The 21,384-nt window shown below is 38.8% G+C and overlaps 2 protein-coding genes across 2 annotated transcripts in view; one reads left to right on the forward strand and one right to left on the reverse strand.

The window, feature by feature from the left end:
- pappaa (pregnancy-associated plasma protein A, pappalysin 1a) overlaps positions 1-8,586 on the forward strand; it is an 87,410-nt gene extending 78,824 nt beyond the window's left edge. Inside the window, exon 22 of the mRNA XM_035667726.1 lies at positions 2,621-8,586. Coding sequence (XP_035523619.1) covers positions 2,621-2,725 — 105 coding nt within the window. The 3' untranslated portion in view covers positions 2,726-8,586. The remainder of the gene's footprint in view (positions 1-2,620) is intronic.
- Positions 8,587-13,338: 4,752 nt separating this feature from the next.
- The window catches only part of LOC118332891 (astrotactin-2-like), a 252,036-nt gene continuing 243,990 nt past the window's right edge, over positions 13,339-21,384 (reverse strand). Inside the window, exon 22 of the mRNA XM_035668325.1 lies at positions 13,339-13,789. Within this exon, the coding sequence (XP_035524218.1) occupies positions 13,552-13,789 (238 nt within the window). The 3' untranslated portion in view covers positions 13,339-13,551. The remainder of the gene's footprint in view (positions 13,790-21,384) is intronic.

Raw genomic sequence — 21,384 nt, forward strand, 5'->3', positions numbered from 1 at the left:
ACACACACACAAACACACACAACTTACTTTATACTCAGTTTCAAAGGGGAGCCTGCGTCACTGCTCCTCAGTGACTAGCATGCTCCCCTTATGTCATTCCTCAGACCTGCTGTCTACAAATCACTGACTCTCGCAAACCATTGGTGGTGTTTCCTGTGTGTTACATTTACCACCCACTGTAACATTTTACACTGATATCTGACACAAAATGTAAGACTAATTGTAGGGCTCATTATTTTAGTTTTTATTTTAAATAAATAAATATATGCTTAGCATAGCAATGTGTATAACTTGCTTTGTTGTTGAAATGTGCCATGCAAATAAACTTTACTTACACAAAGTAAATTTGTTTTTTTTAGAAAAGACTATTATTTAAAAGATTTTCTAGGCTAAGGAACTTGTTTAGTAGTGGTTAGTATCTTCTTGTTGTGGGAAACAGAACAACCTTTAGGCACATAGGAGCAATAATCTATCAAAATCAGCTTAAATGGATCTGCTCCTTTTAAGAAATGTGTGTATTTTTCTGTGAAAACCGATAAAAAAAATGAAACAGTGATAAGCTACCTGTCACAACTTCACAATAGGATTTCTATTAATATTTTTACCATAACAAGATGCAATTGGATTTATATGTTTAGTCAGTTTGACGCTGACTCACTCCCTGAGTCAGATTCAGAGTCCAAAGCATATAATGGACGCCATTGTTAAGAATGCTTCTTTTAGTAGATGGGAAATTCTTATTTCTTTCTCATTCTTTGCTAATGCATTTAGTAATTACCTGACTAGCCCTCCCAGAGAGTATTAGCCTTTGATGCAATTTGTTTGATGGCATAACAGTAGTAGTCTGGGTAACTATACAGCAGCTACTCCATATTCAGATAATAGCACCATGACCCTCCCCTTAAAAAAACAAGTCCTCCCATAGCAGCCAGACGGCTTTCACTAATAGCACTAAACTAATTGCGGATTTTGGCATTAGGCATGCTGTCAACTAAGTATCTGTGGTGGTTAAGGTGGCCAGTATTGTTGTTACATTTACATTGTATACAGAGATCCATTGTGCAAAAAAGGGAATACCACACAGCCCTAACAAGAAAAAGCAACACCGCACGCAAGACCCATAGATTGATCTGATAAGCCACCAGGACACAAATGCAGACATGCCCTTGGTCTGCTGCCTGCCTTCCATGACTCGGACCACATGTGTTCCTTGTTTGGCCTGGAGAAGGGGGACACATTTTGTGTACCCAAACAGCTGAAGTAGGCCCCCCGAGAGGCGAGCAGACAAGGCAGCAGCAGCTGGTGCTGGTGACGCATTACCAACGTTATCCAGTGACGTCAAACGCCAGGGGCAATGGCCACTGATCTTCCGGTTCTATTTTCACCTACAGTATTTCACTTTGACATCAAACTAAACTGGCATATCAATGTTTCTGATATTCTGAGATTGTGATATATTGCCTAATGAACATCAAATGCACCAAAACATTTCCTGCAAGGACTTCAAGTAGACTTAAGAAGAAGAAAAAAAATCATACTGCATGACTGCATGCTCAACTGTTGAGACTGTTGACAGTTTAGCTCTGAGTTTAGGTACACTTTGTACACTGAGTTTGTGTACCCATTACAAAATGGTCTAATGAGAACCACGCCAATTTAATTTCAAACCTGTTTAATATTTGCAAAAATCTGGTCTACATCAACTATGAGAAGAGAGAATTGAGTAAGCTAGCTTGTGTATGTGTGTGTGTGTGGGTGCATCTGACGAAGAGAGAGATGGGGAAAGCTAGCTGATGTGTATGTCATCTATTACAAATATAGTACAAAAGCAAGATAAAATAGTGACATAAACAGTAACAATTGATAGTTTTTTCAAATTTGGTTACATGGCAGTTTCTTCCATTGAGACAACTAACTGAGCGGCTTGCCTCACAGATTATAGTTGTCTTTGACTTGTCTACTTGCCATCTACTTGCTACCGTACCTTTGTAACACCATAATAACACCATTACATTATATGGAAAAATTATAGATTTTATGAGACAATATAATCAGTTGTTTCATCAAGTGCCTTAACAACATATTTTTTATGTCCATGAGACAATGGCCAAGGAAGAATATTAGAGCCATTATAGAGCGACACAGTCCACGGAGGGAGGAAGTGAGGGTGGATGGACAACAAAATAATAGGACAGGGGTGGCTGCTGTTCTTTACCCATTTCAGATATTCAATGTTTTTAAATCAGCACCACAATCCAAACTTAACCATATGGTTTTTATTGGGACCATGATGGTAAAAGTCCCCTAACCTTAACAAACTATTGCTTCAGTCGTTTTTGTACTCAAATCTTGCCAAACCTTAACCGAAGTTAGAAAATGGTTTAATTTTTGAAACAGAAATGTCATCCTAGTGGGGTCCAATCAGGTTAATGTCTTTCTAGGGGCAATCTAGGGGTATTTTTATGTATTTCCTTGGACTTCAGCATGACATATTTGGTGTTTCTGGAAACTTGAAATCTGTAATATTAATGCATTGCTGTGGGTTTGAGCCAATAAGCCATTGGGTCGTAGAGGCTATTACACTTTTATGAATGTGAGTATCTTTTTCTCTCCCACACAGGTGATTCCATTCCCCATGTCCTGCGACATACGGGATGAGTGCTCCTGTCGGGATCCCAACGCTATAGAGAACAGAAAGGATGAACACGTCCATTCCCTGGGGTGACCAACCTGATCAGGGACCTCTGTTCAACGTTCCAGGATCCTTGCTCCAACACAACACAGCCAGAGTGGCCGAGGCAGACCCCCTCCTTCATCCTCCTCTCGGCCTCCAATTTCCTGCACATGCTGCTTAACGGGCATACCTCTCCATCCATACTGCAACCCCAACCAGCTGAAATGCCTCCGCCTCCACATCACAGAAAGTTCTAGAATAGAGGCTGGGACTCATGAGACTCCACAGAAAACTTCATTTGTCAGCTAAAAGGAAAGTAACCCTGCAATATCATCATTAAAAAAAACATATATAGTAAGGAGAAAAAAAATTAATTACATGAAGCAGATTTTTTTTTTCTTTGAAAGAATAAGAAAACAAACAAACAAAAAAACCTAAACAAAAACATAACCAAGCCTAGGTAGCATGCCTTTTGTTCAGTTTTGTGCTGGCTTCAGTGTCTATTTTAGTGACCTTGCTCTACAATCACATGATTGAACCAAAGGTAAATCAAAATGTGCAAGTGGGGGATTGTGTTGATGTTGGCTCTGTGTTTTGCAAATATGAAGGAAATCAAGACAAATGTTAAAAATAATCCTCAGACACTTTGAAGGCATGTTAAACACCATTTTGAAGGGGGTTGAAGTTTGTGCTTATATCATTCCTGGTTTCAGACTGGTCAGACATTCTGTATCTCTATGTCCTTTTCAGTAAAGTTTGTTTCTTCATAGGCACATCAGAGGGTATAGAGGTTATTCCTAGCTTGGTGGGGAATGAGACAGCCATATTGTTAAGTTTCAATCCACACATTCAACACAAAAGCCAAAATAAAATGCACAAACACACACAAAAAATGTCAACTAATTGTTGACCAACCACAGACACAATTTCCTAAGACAATTTTATACTTAGAGCAAAAAAAAAAACCTGAATACATAATTAAAACATTTTTAGCATGGCTTCTGCTACTGTGTTTGCTGCTACTTGCCATCTTTACGTCATGATATCTAATAGGGTTAGACAGCTTTGTCTGCCTTGCTGCTTACAGTACCTCTTTATAGCATTCATTCACGCTTGCATGTTGGTCCATAATACTTTTAGAGAATACATGTTGACAGCACCACGTATGAAATGCACTAAGAACTTTAAAAAAAACCCAGAACCTCACTTGTAATTCCCGTTTAACCTGCCCAAGAAAAATACTACATACATTGATCACGACTTAAAGAATGTCATCCATAACACCTCACTTCGGGTTAGGTTGATTTTAGTTTCAGTTTGAACTCCTCCCTCATGGCGCTTGATAAGAACTTTGTTACCTCAAGCACTGATTTAAAATGTTTAAACTGAAAGTAAAATTATCCCGGCCCTGTTCAGAATGTAGTCAATGCTTGTCAGGAGTCTGTGGCTTTTTTGATCGCACAGTTCTGCATAGCACAGTCACACAAGAGTACAGAAATAAAGGGCTGGATAAAGGCCATGGCTCTTAGTGAGAATGAGTATAGATGGAAGGAGACCACATCTGACACACACACACACACACACGCACACATACACACACACACATACACACATGAACAAACGAATGCATACACACATATCTCTCATTCTCTCCCCTACCCGGTAGTATTGGACTTTCAGCTGTAGCTCTGCAGGCAACAACGTTGTGCATGAAAATGACATTTGGATGTATATGTCAACACAGCATTTGCAGTCACAATATGATCAAAGGTCCCTTAGATTCTCTACTGGGTCTTGTGTTTAAGTGATTAATTTAATTTTAATTAATTTAATTTGTCTCTGCAGTAAAAAGTGCACTTGGTTGCTCTGATCAGCACTTTTCAGTATTGTTAACTTGGGTGTCCGTCCCCACCAATTAACTTCTGTAGATTATATGGCTGCTACAGTAGCTTTGTATTTTGTTACTCTTTATTCCAGACAAACATACACTAGTTTTTTCTCATGCACATTTGATAAAGAAGGCTGCTTGACATATTGGTCCAAACTTTGCTGCTCTTATTTGGCTGCAACCATAGTCATGGTGACAATCAGCATGATTATGCCTTTTCATTTCATTTGGGCTAATGGCACAGTCCCTCTGACTCATATTAGGCTGCTATAGCATTCAGATCATTCTCATAAATCATTGTACACAACAAATTGTAAAAGTGGCAATGTAAGACCAATTTCATGTCATTTTCAAACCAATGTTAGTGAAGAACTAAGACAATACCACAACATGCAGAGAAAGTGAGAAGGTATTATTTTCCACCAAATACAAAGAAAAACCTAAAAAAACATCATGTAAATATTACTATATGTTCTTTATGGACAGGAGCGTTGAAAAATGTTTTAGGTTTTTTTGTTTTCATGTACTTCATTTTTACAAAATGTCATATTTAATCAGTGTTTGTATTATTGACCTCAGTTACTGCACTTTTAGTTTCCATGTAAGAAGAAAAAGTATATCTTTCAAAAATGTTTAGAAGCTGCTATTGTCAGAATGGTGATCTGAAACAAACTGTATGATATTAGGTTGTTTGACTCCCTGTGTTGCTATTAGCTTTCCTGCCATTTGTTTTATTTGTATCTGGCGATACTCCTCTGGAACCTATACTGACTTTGCATTCGATGTTATCAATGATGTAGGGAGGTATTGTCACTATGAACCATATATCCATCATCCATACAGCCCCCCCCCCCAAAAAAAAACATCAACACACATCAATACATTAGAAATGGTCACATGGTCCATGTTTGTCTTTTGTTTTGCCCCTGATGTGTGTGTAATACATAATCTTAGTTTAAGGTGTACATTTTGGCAGACAAACCAAGAGATGTCAAAGGGGAAGGAAAAGCTTAAATTAAGGAATTCCCATTAAAAAAGGGACTCTTGAAAGACTTTGTAACTTTTATGAAATATGAAACTTTGTAAGGACATTGTAAAGTCTACATCATCTTCAAAGAAGCATTTAACACTTTATATGAAAAAAAATATAGCCCTGGTAAAAAAAAGAAGACTTGTATTATGTTGATATTATCAAATTATACGTAATATTAGTACTCCAGATACTGCTGCTTTACATAGAACTGTTACCAGTGGGGAGAGACTGACCTGCAATCACTACATTATGCCAATGACATGCAGTAAAGTAGTTTAACATCTGCCATTGAGGTCACTAAGCCATTCTAGCCGTTTGAATGGATGAATCCATCCCTTCATTCTATAAACTGAGTTAACATAACCTGTTGTTGCTTCCACATACTAACTTATAACTATCATCCTCAACAATTACTTGTATCATGAGTCAATGTCTGGATACCAAAACAAACTATCAGAACGGCTGCAGAATGTGACATCATGTCAACTTGAAAAATTATATTCTTAATATTGGAGAAGGTACCCATAAGCCATAGCTAACAAAGATATTCATGGAAGGAAGTATAAGATTACGCATTGGATGAGGACATCACCTCTCTACTGTAGTCATCACAGGATCCCTTGCTGTACCTCATGCCTGTAATGTTTGCTGCTTCTATATTTTTGGTATTTTAGTGACATTTTTGCGTCTCATAACAATGGTGTAAATAGTAGAACTATTTATTGAGAGTGTTATACTTTTTTAAGTTATATTTAATGTCCATGTAAGTTATTTTTTACATTGTTCTTATAAACAAAAACATTATTGGTTGTGAGTCAAAACTGTCATTTTGTCTTCACACTCTGTTGTGATCAGTGCTGTCAAGCATTGATCAGACATACAGTACACTTCAGGCCCACAACCACACAAGAACTTGTCTCATTGGTCATTAAGTGTAGATGGACACTGCTTGCATCCAATGAGGATTTACCACATGTTCAAATGTTACTGAGTGCAGTGGAACTTTTTGTTTTCCTTTAAAACCAGAATGTAAAGTTTTATTTTTTTCTTTATTTGCTTATTTTTTTAAATGCACACATTAGCCATACGTAGAAGGAGGTGTGAAAGAGAACCAAGTATATAATGGTCAAGTACATACATCCATATAGCAAATAATGTTTTGAGAGACCAGCGTAAGGCGCAAGGAATATATGTACACATCCAGCTGAGGGCAGGAGAAAATGGACAAGTGGCAAAGAGAGGGATCAGAAATGAATGAAAAGAAGGACTGGAGGTCAGAAGGCAGCCGATGGTGCCCCAGATAGAGTGTTCTTGGATCGGGGGAAAAGTAGAAGGTGGGCAGGGAGAGAGGTAGGGATGGGTGGGCTGCTTTTTCTGGCCTGTCTTGCTATTTGTCCAGGTGTGAAAATGTGTACTCACAGAGGCTGCCCCTGGGCCAGGGGTGGCCAGCGCTGACTGGCAACAAGCCGAGGCCAATGAGTCAGAGTTTCTCCCGGGGGTGGCAGCCATCCCTCTCTGGGACTCCCACCACCCCCTCCCTCACCCCTCCTACCTCCACCTCCCCAATCCTCGACACACTGCCTCATCTGTCACTGTCAGGTATGCCTGCACAGGGCTGCCAGGGTCAAGCTGGCCCTGTGAAAATGCGAGAGGATGTTTGCCCAGCTTACAGAGCCTTTTGAAGTTAGGCTGAAGGAACACAGTTCTCCTCACCTAGCGCCTATGCTTATCACATAATATGATTTGTGTAGCAGTCTTTTTTGACAGGCTTTGATACCTCTCCACATTTTCCACCAACAGTTGCTCCTTTGTTTCTAATTTAACACCTGGTTGTTGTATTGCTCGTCTAAAAATGGCAGAAACTTTGTAGTGTCTAACTCATTACAAAGCGATGGGGAGAATAAGAAAGAGTCTCTGAAGCCCTAATATTTTTGCTCAGATCATTGTGGAGAAAAATACTGATGTGCCATCTTGTTGTAAGACTTTTTCTTTGTGTATTGTAACACATAAAGTACCTCTCACAGGCCTCTGGTTATTGAATGGTCCACTTATGTCTATTTCCTAATCCCTCAATAAATAAAAAAAGGTGAATTGTCCTTTTTTTCTAAGTGGGAAGTACAAAAAAAGTGTATTTACATATTATATGGATATCTAGTGGTATTACTGCAATGTTTCGTACCCGATTGCTCAACAAATATATTTTAAGATGTAAATAATAATATTATATGATGATTGTATTTGCAAACCATGTACTAACTGTTTGGGAGTAGCTCTTGGATCGATTTTTATCATAACTATTATACAAAGAGATGAACCGTGAATATGTTGTGCATTGTGTCAAAGTATCACCTGCAAGACAGAAGAAAGAAAAAAAAAAGACCTGTGATGCTTTACCACACCACTTGCTGTCAGCATTTATTTGTTCATAATGGCTTAGTACAAGCACTGTTGTCAGTTGTCTAAACCATGAATTTATCCATTGAGTCATAAATTATTTATTTGTTGTCAAGATGAATAAAATCATAATGGTCATTTCTGGTCTTAGGAGTCTGTTTAAATTGATCCTCATAATCAAACTTGATTGATATTTGTTATGCATTTAAAAGTTCAGTTTAAATTTGTCTGTCACCAACCACCAGCTTTCATTTTTTTCCTCGCTCCATACTGTATATTGTTGAGTCTTATCCCAATGCCTTTGTGTTTGCTGAGAATTTCACCAACACTGTAAAGGTAGCCATCAGACTCAGTAGTCCCTCCCTCCCTCTGATGGCCTCCTCTCTCTTTGGTTCTTACACAGTATGCACTTTTTCAGGCACATATACAACATATTGGACTTTTATGTTTCAGTTGATGTTTCTCTCTGTTTTCACAGTTGCAATTATATATATTTTTGGTGCTCTGGTACATGGCAAAACATGTCTGATGTGTACTATATTTTCATAAGGAAGAGTCATAAAGATGAGTATCATGTTCATTTTGCTGTCATTTATTGTGTAGAAATAAAACACTGGTTAAAGTGAACATAAGCTGGAGTAGTGTGGTCAGTTCTTTTACAGTTAGATTGTTTTTTTCTTCATTGCTGAAAACATCCTGCAAAAGTGTTCCAGGTTTTTAACTTTTCTGGAAGTCATCGAGGTACCAGAGATCCATAGTGATCCTTTTCAAAACAAAAAAAGGGCTGAGGTGGTTATAAAAGAGGAACTCATTCTTTAAGCTCTCATTGATACATTGGCATCAAAATGTGAGTGCTGTTCCTGGCACACCAATGACGTTAATGGCCTAATTTGTGAGAATGAACATCAAGCTACTGATTTTTAAAGTGCAGTTAATGTTGCATGACTGGAAAGAAACTGGATCTGAGCTTAAAGGAATAGTTTGTTGAGGGAGATGGAAAAAGAAAATGCTTCCCAGCAGCTCACATGCAGAGAGGCATAGCCACCTTCAGTTAATGATATAAATTAGAGTAATTCATAGAGGATAGCTGTCTGTTAGTTCAGTGACTGATTTCCCCCCCCCTTCCAGCTCAATGTAAATATTTTTCAGCTGGATCATTTGGTACGTTGGGTAAAACCTGGGAAATAACAGCATTGCACTGCAATTGCTAAGATGATATCTGATTACAGTTATTTTCATCTCATTTCACCATCATGCTAACTAATTCTGATCCAAATATTGCTGTGATGTTGTGCAATGTAGGTCTAGGGTTTATACCTCAGGGGCTTTTCTCCAGCAAGGTCAGTTCAGGCTGGACGCATGTCATGTGCACCACATCTAAAGCAGATGAAGTTTGACCTCTTAACAAGACAGATCATTGCAGTTAACAACATTATTCTCTGTTGCTACATGTCAGCGTTGATGACCTGAGCTGCTATTTAACAATGATAAACTCAGACAATTAAACTGCAATGCAATACCTACGTGCAAATTGTTGATTATGCATGACTTGACATGTAGCCGATATCAGGATAACAGTTCCAAACAAGCCTAAGAGTCATGCAGTCATGCTAAGGGCTCTGTGAGGTTGTGCTAAATGCTAACATCAGCATAGTAACATGCTCGTGATGAGAATGCTAACATGTAGATGTTTAGCAGGTAATGTCTACCATCATAGTGCAGCACATTAGCATGCTTACTTTTTCTGATTAGCACTAAACAAAAAGTACAGTTGAGGCTAATGGGAATGTCATTAGTTTTGCATATGGTCATGCACCCAGCACGGGACAAAATTAAATTTGACTTATGATGGTGCTTTATGTACCAATTTGCATTCCATCCAAGTTGTATGGATCCAACAATTAAAAACAATTAAAAACAAAAGTGAAAATACATTAAAAAAAAAACAAGCCTGGATGTCTGTATAATATGTAATGCCAATCCACCCAGTAGATGTTGAGATATTTTAACTCAACAGTGGACCAACATTGCTATCCACTGAGACCAACAGAGGCGCTAGCATGGCTATCATGGAAAATGGAAAAACATCAACCCCCCCAGTGGAATGCATACAGTAGGACATGTGGAAAGCTTTTGCAAGATTCAGCATTTTCCATATACCACAGAAAGTTTGTCCAATAACAAGAATCACACTTATAACAGTTATTGAAACATTTGTTTTGATGTATGCTGAACAAATGTTTTAATATTTATCAAAAGTGAATGATATGTACTGCAGTTAATTGATTTTGAAGTCATGAATACAATTGGCTTTGGGTGTTGGTGTTCCAACATGTGTTAACATTTTCAAGTTGTGGCAACAACATCTCATTCTTTGGTTTCTTCTGATATGACGTAAACACACCACAAGACAAGCAGTTAAGATTAAACAAGGGAGTGTGCGGCTATCAAGTACCAAAGTATCAAATGGACTATTACCTAGCACACTGCGACAATTATTCAATCAGGTATTTTTAGTTGTGCAATGGCAGTGAGTGTTATTGTGTCTTTGCTGTAGACTGAATTTGAAGAATTTTATTTGTTATATTGACCACCAGAAACCAGAGAACATTTTCTCTTGTGCAACAAGATATTGTTCTTAACATGTAAATAGGGTTCAAGAAAAAATGTGCCATCATTTAGACAAATTAAATTAGAAAAATGTTGACTCAACATTTAACATTTCCAATAAGGAAAATGGTTAAATGTGTCTGGGAATATTTATGAAACTACAGATAAAACATATAAAGTGAAATCTAATATCACAGCATGTCTTGCAAATTAAACAGTGAGTGAAATGAAGTATCTCAGCAATACTTCTTGTACTTGAGGTCCCTCCTCTTTCTCTCAGCCTCTTTGAATTGCTGAATGGCAGATGCAACATCTTTTTGCATTGCAGTGCACATTTAAAAAGACCTGAGGGCAAATACAGATTTTAAGACACACAGTTTGCTTTGTAGATATTTAGCTCTCTTAAAATCTTGAAGTCAAACTAACCTGATAAATCTTTTTTTATTATTATTATTTTGCTAGACCATCATCTATTTGTACTGCTTAGCTTGTATAAGTAATAACTATAAAACAAATCATGTATAATTTTACTAGTTTGACCACAACCAGCAAAGTTAAAATTCAATAGTACAGTCAACTGCAGTAAGTTCAAGTTTAAGGCTTTAAAAAGGTTTGTCGCTTGTCACCTATTGTTTGCTTGTTCCTCAACAGATCACCTTTAAATATAAGAACGAATACAATCAGTTGACCAATTTGCCAAGATAATAATGCTGCTTTTAGTTGATCTAGAATTTTTCATAACTACATAACTTACCTCCTTCTCCATGCGATGATGAGATCGTTTAGCAGTTGGAGCAGTTGAATATAGGGCTTTAATCTACCCGCTCTTTACCATTTTCCTCCAAAAGCAACTATTAGATGTTTTAACCAATACATCATGATTTTTAATTTTCTTTATCATCTAAAATCAAAAATGTTGCATGAATCACAGCTAAGAAGTGCTTTATATGTTATTAAAGTGGTCGTTTCCCAGTTCTCTTTAAAATATTTTGACATTACAGTTACACTGAATTGATGAAATGTAAGTATTTAAGTCTTGAAAACATTACCCTAATACAATGTTGATTCAATAGCATATACATAACATAAAACATAAAACATAAAACTGCGACTAGAAATGTTGATTTAAGTTTGCTTTTCAACCTCGTATAACAATCTTTTTGACCATAACTCAATATTGAATCGGAACTTTTGCTGTCTTGGGAGGAAAAGGTGAAAAACAACAAAAATTAGTAAATATGTGCAACTTGTGATGTTAACATTGTTTCAAATAAAGATTTCACACCTGTTCGAGTAAGATTGATTTTTAAACTGTGAATTTCATTGTAGTGATGAAAGAAGGTTTCTGATTTTATATACATTTTTAATATTTCACATTCTTCAGAAAAAGACAATCAAAGCCACATAATAATACATATGTCTTTTTTTTTACAATTTAAAATTTACAATATAATAATTTATTATTACAATTCATATAACATGAGATGAAAGTACTGAAAAAAGGCATTGTTTATCTTCATTAAAACAATATTCATGGCTTTAAAGGTATGACAATGAAAATGAGAGGATTAAAAAGGATCACAAGAAATCCCTAAAATCACTGATTCTTCACAATTCAGTGGACAGTACCTCACATGTTTACAACTGGTTCAACACAAACTTTTCGAGCAAATGTTCCTCAAAAGGATTATCCTGCTATAGTTTCTATGAGCGCACATAAGCAAATATCAAATTCTACAGTGAGGGAGGAACCTTTCAAAGATGCATTTAGTATAGTCAGTCTGATTTTCAGATCACTAATTTGCCCACATTGTGACTATTTGTCAATTAGCATACCTTGTCAGCTGATGACTTCTGCCATGATAACAAAAGTCATATTCCACCAACAAGTTGTAATTTATTAGATTACAAGAATATTACATGGTCTTGCAGACATCATTAAATCTAGCTACAGCATCTGATTTATTTTTTTCAGTGTCAATACCATTGTTGTGTTCAGTCACATACCAAAAGCCAATACATTATATAAAGCATTTACTTCAGTGTGGCAAAAACATTGTATTTTTTTGTCTGGGGTCAAAGCATTCAGGTCAATTCTAGTCTGAAATTAGTTCCTTTTCAGTCGTATTTATTTTGGGTACTGCAATTAAAAAAGAGATATGACAAAATGATTCCAATATTTCAGTAGTTAAATCAGTAATGAAAAGTCTATGAATGAATATGACATTTTAAAGCCACCCACTCTCTTTGCATAATTTCAATAGGCTGGTAGTAGCCCATTTGTCAATACTGTTACCACACAAAGCCTTGCTAATTTAATTGAACCTATCAAATGTAATACAAGACTAACTACATAGTTTCTCACTTACTGATTTTAAATCCATGAAGCAGAGCTTAAACTTTTAATTAATGTGAACTTGAAAACAAGAAAGTGATTTTCAAATGGCTTTAACACATTTCAACTTCTCCTTTCAAATGAAGGTAGTAAAGGCAAATAAGTTATGCTATTGATTTTTCCTTTTTTTTCTCTCTTTTAAAGTGTTCCAGGTAAGCTTCAAAGCACCGAAAAGGAACTACATTATTACATTCAAAGTATTTAAGCCAACCTGTTTTTCTCTCGGCTGAATGATATTTTACATGTCCACACTGCAGTTTCTCATTGATATGTGCAATCACTGGCATTTTGCAGTTGAGAAATATGTTCGCTCCTGTTATTTTTTTCCTTTTCCATATCCTGTCTTATAATAAAAGTAGGCCACACAAAAATATGTTTTTCAGTAGCTTCAACACAATGTCCAGTGAATTCTGAGGTTTTTTAGGCTCTCCTGGTTTTTCCAAAATCAATCAGTCACTTGAGAGACACCTGCTGCAGAGTGGGTGACGAGGTACATCAATCACTGATGTCATTTTGCAAGAAAAAAAAAGCGCACCGTTCGTCTTGAAACTCCTGTCTCATCGGAGTTTGGTGTTGCTGTATGTGTTACGCTGTACAGAAATGAGCTTTTCCATGCACATGGTGCGACTTTCATGTAAAGAGCCATGCCACGTGTTACTGGGAGGTCGGCCCTCTTCACTCCGGCAGTAGACATACGCCATGGTGTCGGTGCGGCTCTGGATATGGGTGCTGCGCAGGAGGGACCGGCAGTAGTGGCTAATCTTTTCCACCCTATGTAGTATCAGGTTGGCTTTTCTATTAGAGGAGATGAGACAAGAAAACAAAATCCAAGCTCAACATTATCACACAAATGTTATTTAAGTAATCCCATCACCATCACATTTTCTCTCAAGTTGACAGCCAGAATTGAGACATGCAGATGAAAAAACTGATTAAAAAGGTTGTTTCCTGAAATAGATACATCTGCAAAGGAAAGCACACATTTGGAGTGCAAACACACGTGAATGTAGTGAAATTATTTTATGCAAGACACAAGTATAATCCTTCTCAAAAAGGTTGAGAGCAAGATAATTTATTAATTAATTTAAGGTACACTTTTGGACCCATAGGTAACTGAACACACTACATCCGAAAAATTAGACACTGTAGTTTGCCAACACATGTTGTCATGTATCTTGCTGCTGTATGTCTACAGGGATTTCAGGAACGCAAAATCAAGTCTGTCATACAACCCACAAGCAGTTGTGAATGAAAATATTGGTAAAAGGTATCTACATATAATGCAGGTACAAAGTAATTAATGCCGTACTGCATTACTGACTGAATGTGCATTCAAATATGTACTAGATGAGACATTTACATTAGTCATGAAAATCATGAAATCCTAAAAATAGTTTATACAACTTGAAAAGAGGTGAGTACTGGTGTTTGTGTGAGAGATGACAGGATTAGACATGATATATGGTAAAAAAAAAAAAAAAGGTACATATCAAGGAGGGCACCTAAAAACTAACTGCAGCACCTGATCTGCATAAACACAACCTCAGATGCACCCCTCCACCCTCCACATAATGCCATAGGTGCCACAAAGTCAACAAATAAATTTAGAAAACAGAAAAATATGGTATTGTGCCTTCATTTCCACCTCCATTGGCTTTTTGTCTGCATGAAAGCACAGCTTTAAATGTTACCAGAATTGACAGAATTGCAACTGTTGCTCCTGTCACTCTGATGGGACTGCCAGTCGAGGTCAACAACACTATATGAAATTGCATTTTTGGATTCTATACTGATCCTGTTGAACACTACACCAGAGGCAGCTGTCTAGAGTGAGTAAAACTAAGAATTTTGGGTTTTCCCAGGTCCAGAGTCTGGAGCTGCTGTTTATGACATCAAGGAGCCATATGTCAGGTCAGCTTTAATTTAGAAAAGATGCCTCACAATACACATTAATTCCAACCGAAATAAACTCCTACAGCATACGCACTCAAGGTTGTTAAACTCATATGGATATTAAAATGAGGAAAACACACGCAGAGAAGGGCAAAATTCCATTTGTTTTGAAAAGCAGTGTCTGCTGAGCATCAACATCTGTCTTTAGTTAAGCAAGGAGTACAGACATCCTTTTCACTTATTTGCTGAAAAAAAAAGGGGGGGGCATTTTCTCATTTCCCTTAAATTCTTACGTCTGAAACAACAGAATACCAAACACATAATCAAGGGAGGCTCGCAAGCATGTTAGCGAGGAACAAATTAAACACATTAAATCTCATTCATGATGACAAACAAAAGTAACAAGAAGAAAAAAACATTTATATTATTGTTTCCACAAAATCTTTCAGGTTGTAGCTAAAGGCCACTGCTATGTCAAAGATTTCATGTGATTTAGGCAACTGAATCTGAAGTAATTGATTGAGACACAGACACAGTTTCAAGTGAATGCAGCCCAGAACTAAAAACAACACCAAATCAAAGAGACTGACGTGTGTGGAAATAGGAAAAGTACACTGCAGTAAAAGATAATAGTTGTATTTACAGTAAAGGTGAAAAGCAGTAACCATGTATCACAGCATGTCCAGAGAACAATAGAATTATTAAAAAGGAGCTAGTGTTCAGTTGTAACAAAGCTGGTGGATATTTGGGGGCTCCTGGGATTCTCGGCTCCTGGGGGAGTGCTGACTGTGCTTACGTTTCACTTGGCCATTCTGTTACCTTTTAAAAAGGCACCACCAATAGAGCCTGCTTGTAAATTACCCCAATGAGGCTCAACCCTGCCAACTTCAGGCAGTAAATAATCCGTGCTCGCTCATCCAACCCACCCCCACCCCCACCCCACACCAACACACACACACACTCCATGTACTTGCATTTGTGGTCAATTAACAATGATTCACAATCACTCTCAGTGCAGCTTTTTTTTTTTTTGTAGCTTTTTGTAAACATTAAGCACATGATAATTGCAGTAATCAACGTAATTTTCATACAGCAAATGTCACTTTTGCATCTTCGTGTGGTCTCAAAATATTGATTAGTTCTTCGTCCGGTTAATGATAGCTTTCACTGCTCCAAAAGGTTGTACTTAGGGAAAGTTCTGCAGCACTTATGAAGTGATGCACTTCATATTTTTGGTCAACAACAAGGGAATTCATGTTTGTTCAGTCTTTCACAGTTCCCTACACAATTAACACTTAGTAGTTTACTTTATAATCTGGGTAATTGATATTTCAGGCAATTATGTTTATGAGCTACCATCACTTTGCACCATCACTGCGAGCTGTAGCGTCTCTTAACTGTAATTCACACATCTAAAAAAAGTAAAGCGTTGCATTGTGGAATTTCTCACAAGAATTCATGAACATAGCAATTTTACTTCCATTGTGGGCTTTTGAATCCATTTTGGAGCACTCAAATAAAAAGTAATGTCGTGCACTTGGTTGGGTAATTTCGAAGTAAACAGAAATTCTTAGGAAAAAAATGTGAGTGCTTCAATTATTGAAGATTATACAGCCTAGAAACGGTACAACAGTGAATGCTCAAAAGCAATGATAACAGCAAATTGGAAAATGTATGACTTAATAGAATACCACTTTAAATACAGTGTACAGTTGTTAAAGGGTCGGTTCACGCAAAGTACAAAAAAGAAACACTCTCCTTACCTCTTGTGGTGTCTAACTGGTGTAGTGCAGATAGTTTTTATTCACATGGGTATCTTTTTCCTCAAGAAATGTCCTTTTACGTTTGATTAGAACTACTTTCCACCAGAGAAATGGCCCCTGTGAGAACTGTTCAGTGTGTTTTGTGTTTTACCCAGAGTAACAAGGACACAAGTTGTATTGAATGAAACTGAATGTATTTAAATGCTGTGACGCACCACAAGCTACATTCCACTCACCTCCATTGTGTTGGGTTCGAGGCAGAAATCTTAAACCTGGGTGAATAAAACCAAAACTATGTGCGTGTTCCCACTCGAGGATAGCGAGGAAAAATGTATTTTTTTGTAACTGGGTTGAACTTATCCTTTAAATGCTTTTGGGGAACAGAGGCTAACCAAATTCTCGCCTCAGGTCAAAGTGAATAACACTTCTACATTGTTTTTATGTCTTGTGCAGTCATGCCCTCTCATCAGTCGTAACCCATTTCACATGACGGTGACCTTCATGCTCGCACACACACACACACATCTCCAACTTCTGTTGATAGCACTAATGTGGAAAATAATCAACTTTCTGCTGATTAAATCCAGGTTTTGCCCAACATGCGGTCCATTTCTTGCTGGTAAGTCAGTGTGTGCGTTCGAGCCCACAGGATATATTCCAGCGTCAGTGTGTTGGCATGAGCGCTGCGTTGAATCCAGTTATATAAATGAGAGAGGGGTTTTGTCTGTCTTCTACAAAGGACTAAGGGTCATCTGAGGCATTCACTTGTTTGCTTTTGGAGGGGGGCTGGCTTCCAGCTACAGCTACTATCTTGTTTTCTTTCTCTCCTGATCTCCCACTAACCCTATTTACCCATTTTGGACTCTGTGTTTTTGTCTTTTGTGTGTGCTGAGGCATCGCATCACAGCCAGTCCCAGATCAGCCAAATAAAAAAAAAAAAGCTGCACTGAGATGTCTTTTCACCTCCCTGCCTCCTCTTTTTTTCTTCAGTACCCACAGCCACGCCCAGCTCCCCTGACGCCGTGGACCACTACCTGGAGACACCTGCTGATGAAAACGAACACGCCCACTTCCAGAAGGCCAAAGAGAGCCTGGAGGCCAAGCACCGCGAGAGGATGTCACAGGTACTGACAGAGAGGGCAAAAGAAGGAAGGAAAGACGCAAAGGGAATAAATGAGCAGAGAGGATTTGCTGTTTTTGCTGTTTTTTTTAAAACCGATCAGTAGTCAGTGCATACACGTAAGTGAGTAATTGTAACTAAGCAGGGTGAACGGAGTGGAGGATTTTCTTTGTAGAGGGAGAGGACAAAGATATTTCTATGAATAGAAAATGGAGGGAGAAAAAGGTGTGTCAAGTGAAACGAATAGGTGCGCTTGTTAATCCCTCCCGGGTGAGCCGACCGAGCCAATTCAACTTTAATTGTATTCTTTAATCAAGCAGCCCGCTCTCCGGAAGAGAGCCAGATGGTCGGCAGCAATGTCACAGTTTGCAAAGCTCCAGACAAGAGCACAGACAACCTTGTGTGGCTCTAAAAGCCTTGTTTTTCTTTTTTGCCAGAGTTTGTGCATGGCTCTGGATAGCTCTGTTTGTTTGGCGTGGGTAGCTAGAGGGGCAGCATTGTCCGATTTCACGCGGTTGACTTCACCCTTACAGATACCGTTAGGTCATGTCTTTGGTTTAAGCCTGAGCTGAATGTAAGACCTGTGAGTCAGAGAGGGTGGAACTGAGGTAGGATGTACAATCATCCCTCTGAGGAAGAGGTAACTGACCAAAAGGGGAACAGAAGCTGTTGGATTTGAATCTTTTTTTTTACTTTGACCAAGCATATAACACCCCCTCTTTGATTTTTAAAAAAAAAAAAAAAAAAAAAAAGGCAGAAACTCCCCCCTGTCGTCATTCTAAATCTGATAGGATTATTTACACTGACAGGAAGGATCTGGCATTTACCCTCTGCGGCCTAGATGTTATCTTTTCATAGCCAGGTAAAATGTCAGATTTTCTTTCACGTAGACAGCCGTGAAAAGATCAGATCCACGCATAAAGAGCAATAAGATGTTGCACTCAAGTGTAAAATCAACCTGCGATAGAGCACGTGGAGCGATAAAGTAGCTTATCTAGTAGTAGCTATCGGCAATAATTGATGTTTTTCCCTTCCTTTTCTTGTACGCAGGTGATGAGAGAGTGGGAGGAGGCTGAGAGGGAGGCTAAGAATCTTCCACGCGCTGACAAGAAGGCCGTCATCCAGGTGAGTCATAGCGGACATTTACAGAACCGCCCAACGTCTTTGATGTGCTTTCATTCATCCACACGTCGCAATCTGTGTGTGCGTGCAGCGTTTCCAGGAGAAGGTGGAGGCGCTGGAGCAGGAAGCGGCCAGCGAACGGCAGCAGCTGGTGGAGACCCACATGGCCCGGGTGGAGGCTCTGCTCAACGACCGCCGCCGCCTGGCTCTGGAGAGCTACCTGACCGCACTGCAGCAGGACCCACCCAGGGTACGCTCTATACACATCGTTTAGCAGCCATCTTCCTTCCTGTAACTGGTGCAAATGATTGAATCATTATCAAAGTCCCTTCCCCTGTGATTTAGAGCACTTTAAAAATGTTCTTTTCTTGCAGAGCTTACTGTTGTTCTGCCATTTCTCACCTTCTAGTTGTTGCTTTTAAGATTCTCGCCTATTCGTTTGGATATTTCTTGTTCCGTTTCTATTTGAAGTGAGATATTTTCCCCTTCATCCGACCTGCTGCTAAACATGAATAACTCGCCTGTGTTCTGTTCTGTCAGTTCACAAATGGAGCCTTTTGTAAATTCAGAGAAATGTATTGGATTACCATAAAAAAAATCGAATCCCTAAAAGTTGAAATAGACCCTCATTCTGAAGCCTTTGATGAATGTGTGAGGTTTGATAAATAGAATCAATATATGAATTAACCTCATATTGTAATAGGCAGAAGAAAATGACGTTACTGACAGATCTGTGGATCTGGATCAACATCTCCTTTCACAAATTTTAGCTTCAGTTTGGTTGCAAGTACAAAGTTTTGTTTTTTCGATCCAGACTGTATAAGAAGATATCACCCGTCCTTCCTCCGCTCTTAACCATCTGTCTTATCTTATTCTCTCCGTCTGTGTTTTGCAGCCTCGTCATGTCTTCAGCCTGTTGAAGAAGTACGTGCGTGCTGAGCAGAAGGACAGGCAGCACACCCTCAAACACTTCGAACACGTCCGCATGGTGGATCCCAAGAAGGCTGCGCAGATCAGACCTCAGGTAGCACCAAACACGCAACTTATTCACACACATAACGTGGTTTTTTTTTGGTTTTTTTGAAGAGGTTGATGCATTTATGTTTGTGTGTAAAAGGTACTGACCCACCTGCGTGTCATTGAGGAGCGTATGAACCAGTCCCTGGGACTTCTCTACAAGGTACCCGGTGTGGCTGACGACATCCAGGACCAAGTTGGTGAGTTGTTTTTTTTTCTCTTCCATTTTGACTCTTAAAGGACCACTGTGTAGGATTTAGTGGCATCAACAGGTGTAATTGCATAGTACAATCCTCTCGCCTCACCATGCCGTACAAAGCTTATAGGAGAAACTACAGTGCCACAAAACTGCCCAAAAACAGACTAAAAGTAAAAAGGCTTTACAATATCCAGGACGCCATAAAATAAGCATAGAAGTGCCAATGAGAGAAATGGAAAAGAGTTATTAGCTGAGAGAGCAGTTACAAGGTAGAGAGATAAGAAAATCTTGTAAATGTGACTTTCGTGCTGACCCTGGCATGAGAGAGATATTGGGGAAGACAAAGTGTCCTGATTGTGCTACATGTAACAGAGATTGAATGCTCTGAATTCCAGGCCCCAGAAAAATGCAATTTTTTTGTTGATAAGGGCATTGGAGCCATTTGGCCTAATTCTTCTGTTCGGAGTCAAATGAAACTGTTTGTCGGGAAGATAAATCCCCTCCCTCCCTCCTCCCTTCGCCCCTCCCACCCCTGCATTTGCTAGGTTTCTGTGTGTTTTTTGGGTTTTATTGGAGTTGTGTGCGTCACGCCACCATCTGTGTCTCTGTCTCGGAGACTGTCACAGTCTGTGCCGCCCGGCAAAACACACACAGGAACAAACATACACAGAAGAAGAAGCGACATTCAGTCATTGCTAGGAGCCAGGTCTATTAAAAAATTTAGCATTTCTTGGAGGCCGGCTGTCCCTTCTGACATTTGTGTGGGGTACTTTCTTTAAGCAGAAAACACAAACACATCAGCAGCTTTAAAGATTGAATGGTCCTCTTTTATGATTTTAATTACCAAAGAAATGATTCTTTCTGCAAAATTTTCTTCAGTATTTTGTGTTGAAACTAACTGAAAACAAGAAGTTGAATAATAGTTGGATAAGTGAAGTGAAACTTCCTTCCTTCCCTCTTTCAACTTCTGTTTGTCCTCTGTCCTTCCTTCGTCTCTCTGACCTCTCTCCTTCCTTCCTTGCGTCCTCCATCCAGAGCTCCTGCAGAGGGAGCAGGCGGAGATGGCCCAGCAGCTGGCCAACCTGCAGACGGATGTGAGGATGAGCTACGGCAACGATGCCCTGATGCCCGACCAGGAGCTGGGAGACGGCCAGACCGACCTGTTGCCCCGGGAGGAAACTGTGGGCCTGGGGGGAGTCGGCTTCATCCACCCTGAGAGCTTCAACCAGCCCAACACTGAGAACCAAGGTACTGAATGAGTGGCTCTTTTGGACTT

This window comes from Morone saxatilis, unplaced genomic scaffold, assembly GCF_004916995.1.
Source record: "Morone saxatilis isolate NCDOM2014 unplaced genomic scaffold, NCSU_SB_2.0 Contig21, whole genome shotgun sequence".
In the NCBI taxonomy this organism is placed as follows: Eukaryota; Metazoa; Chordata; class Actinopteri; family Moronidae; genus Morone; species Morone saxatilis.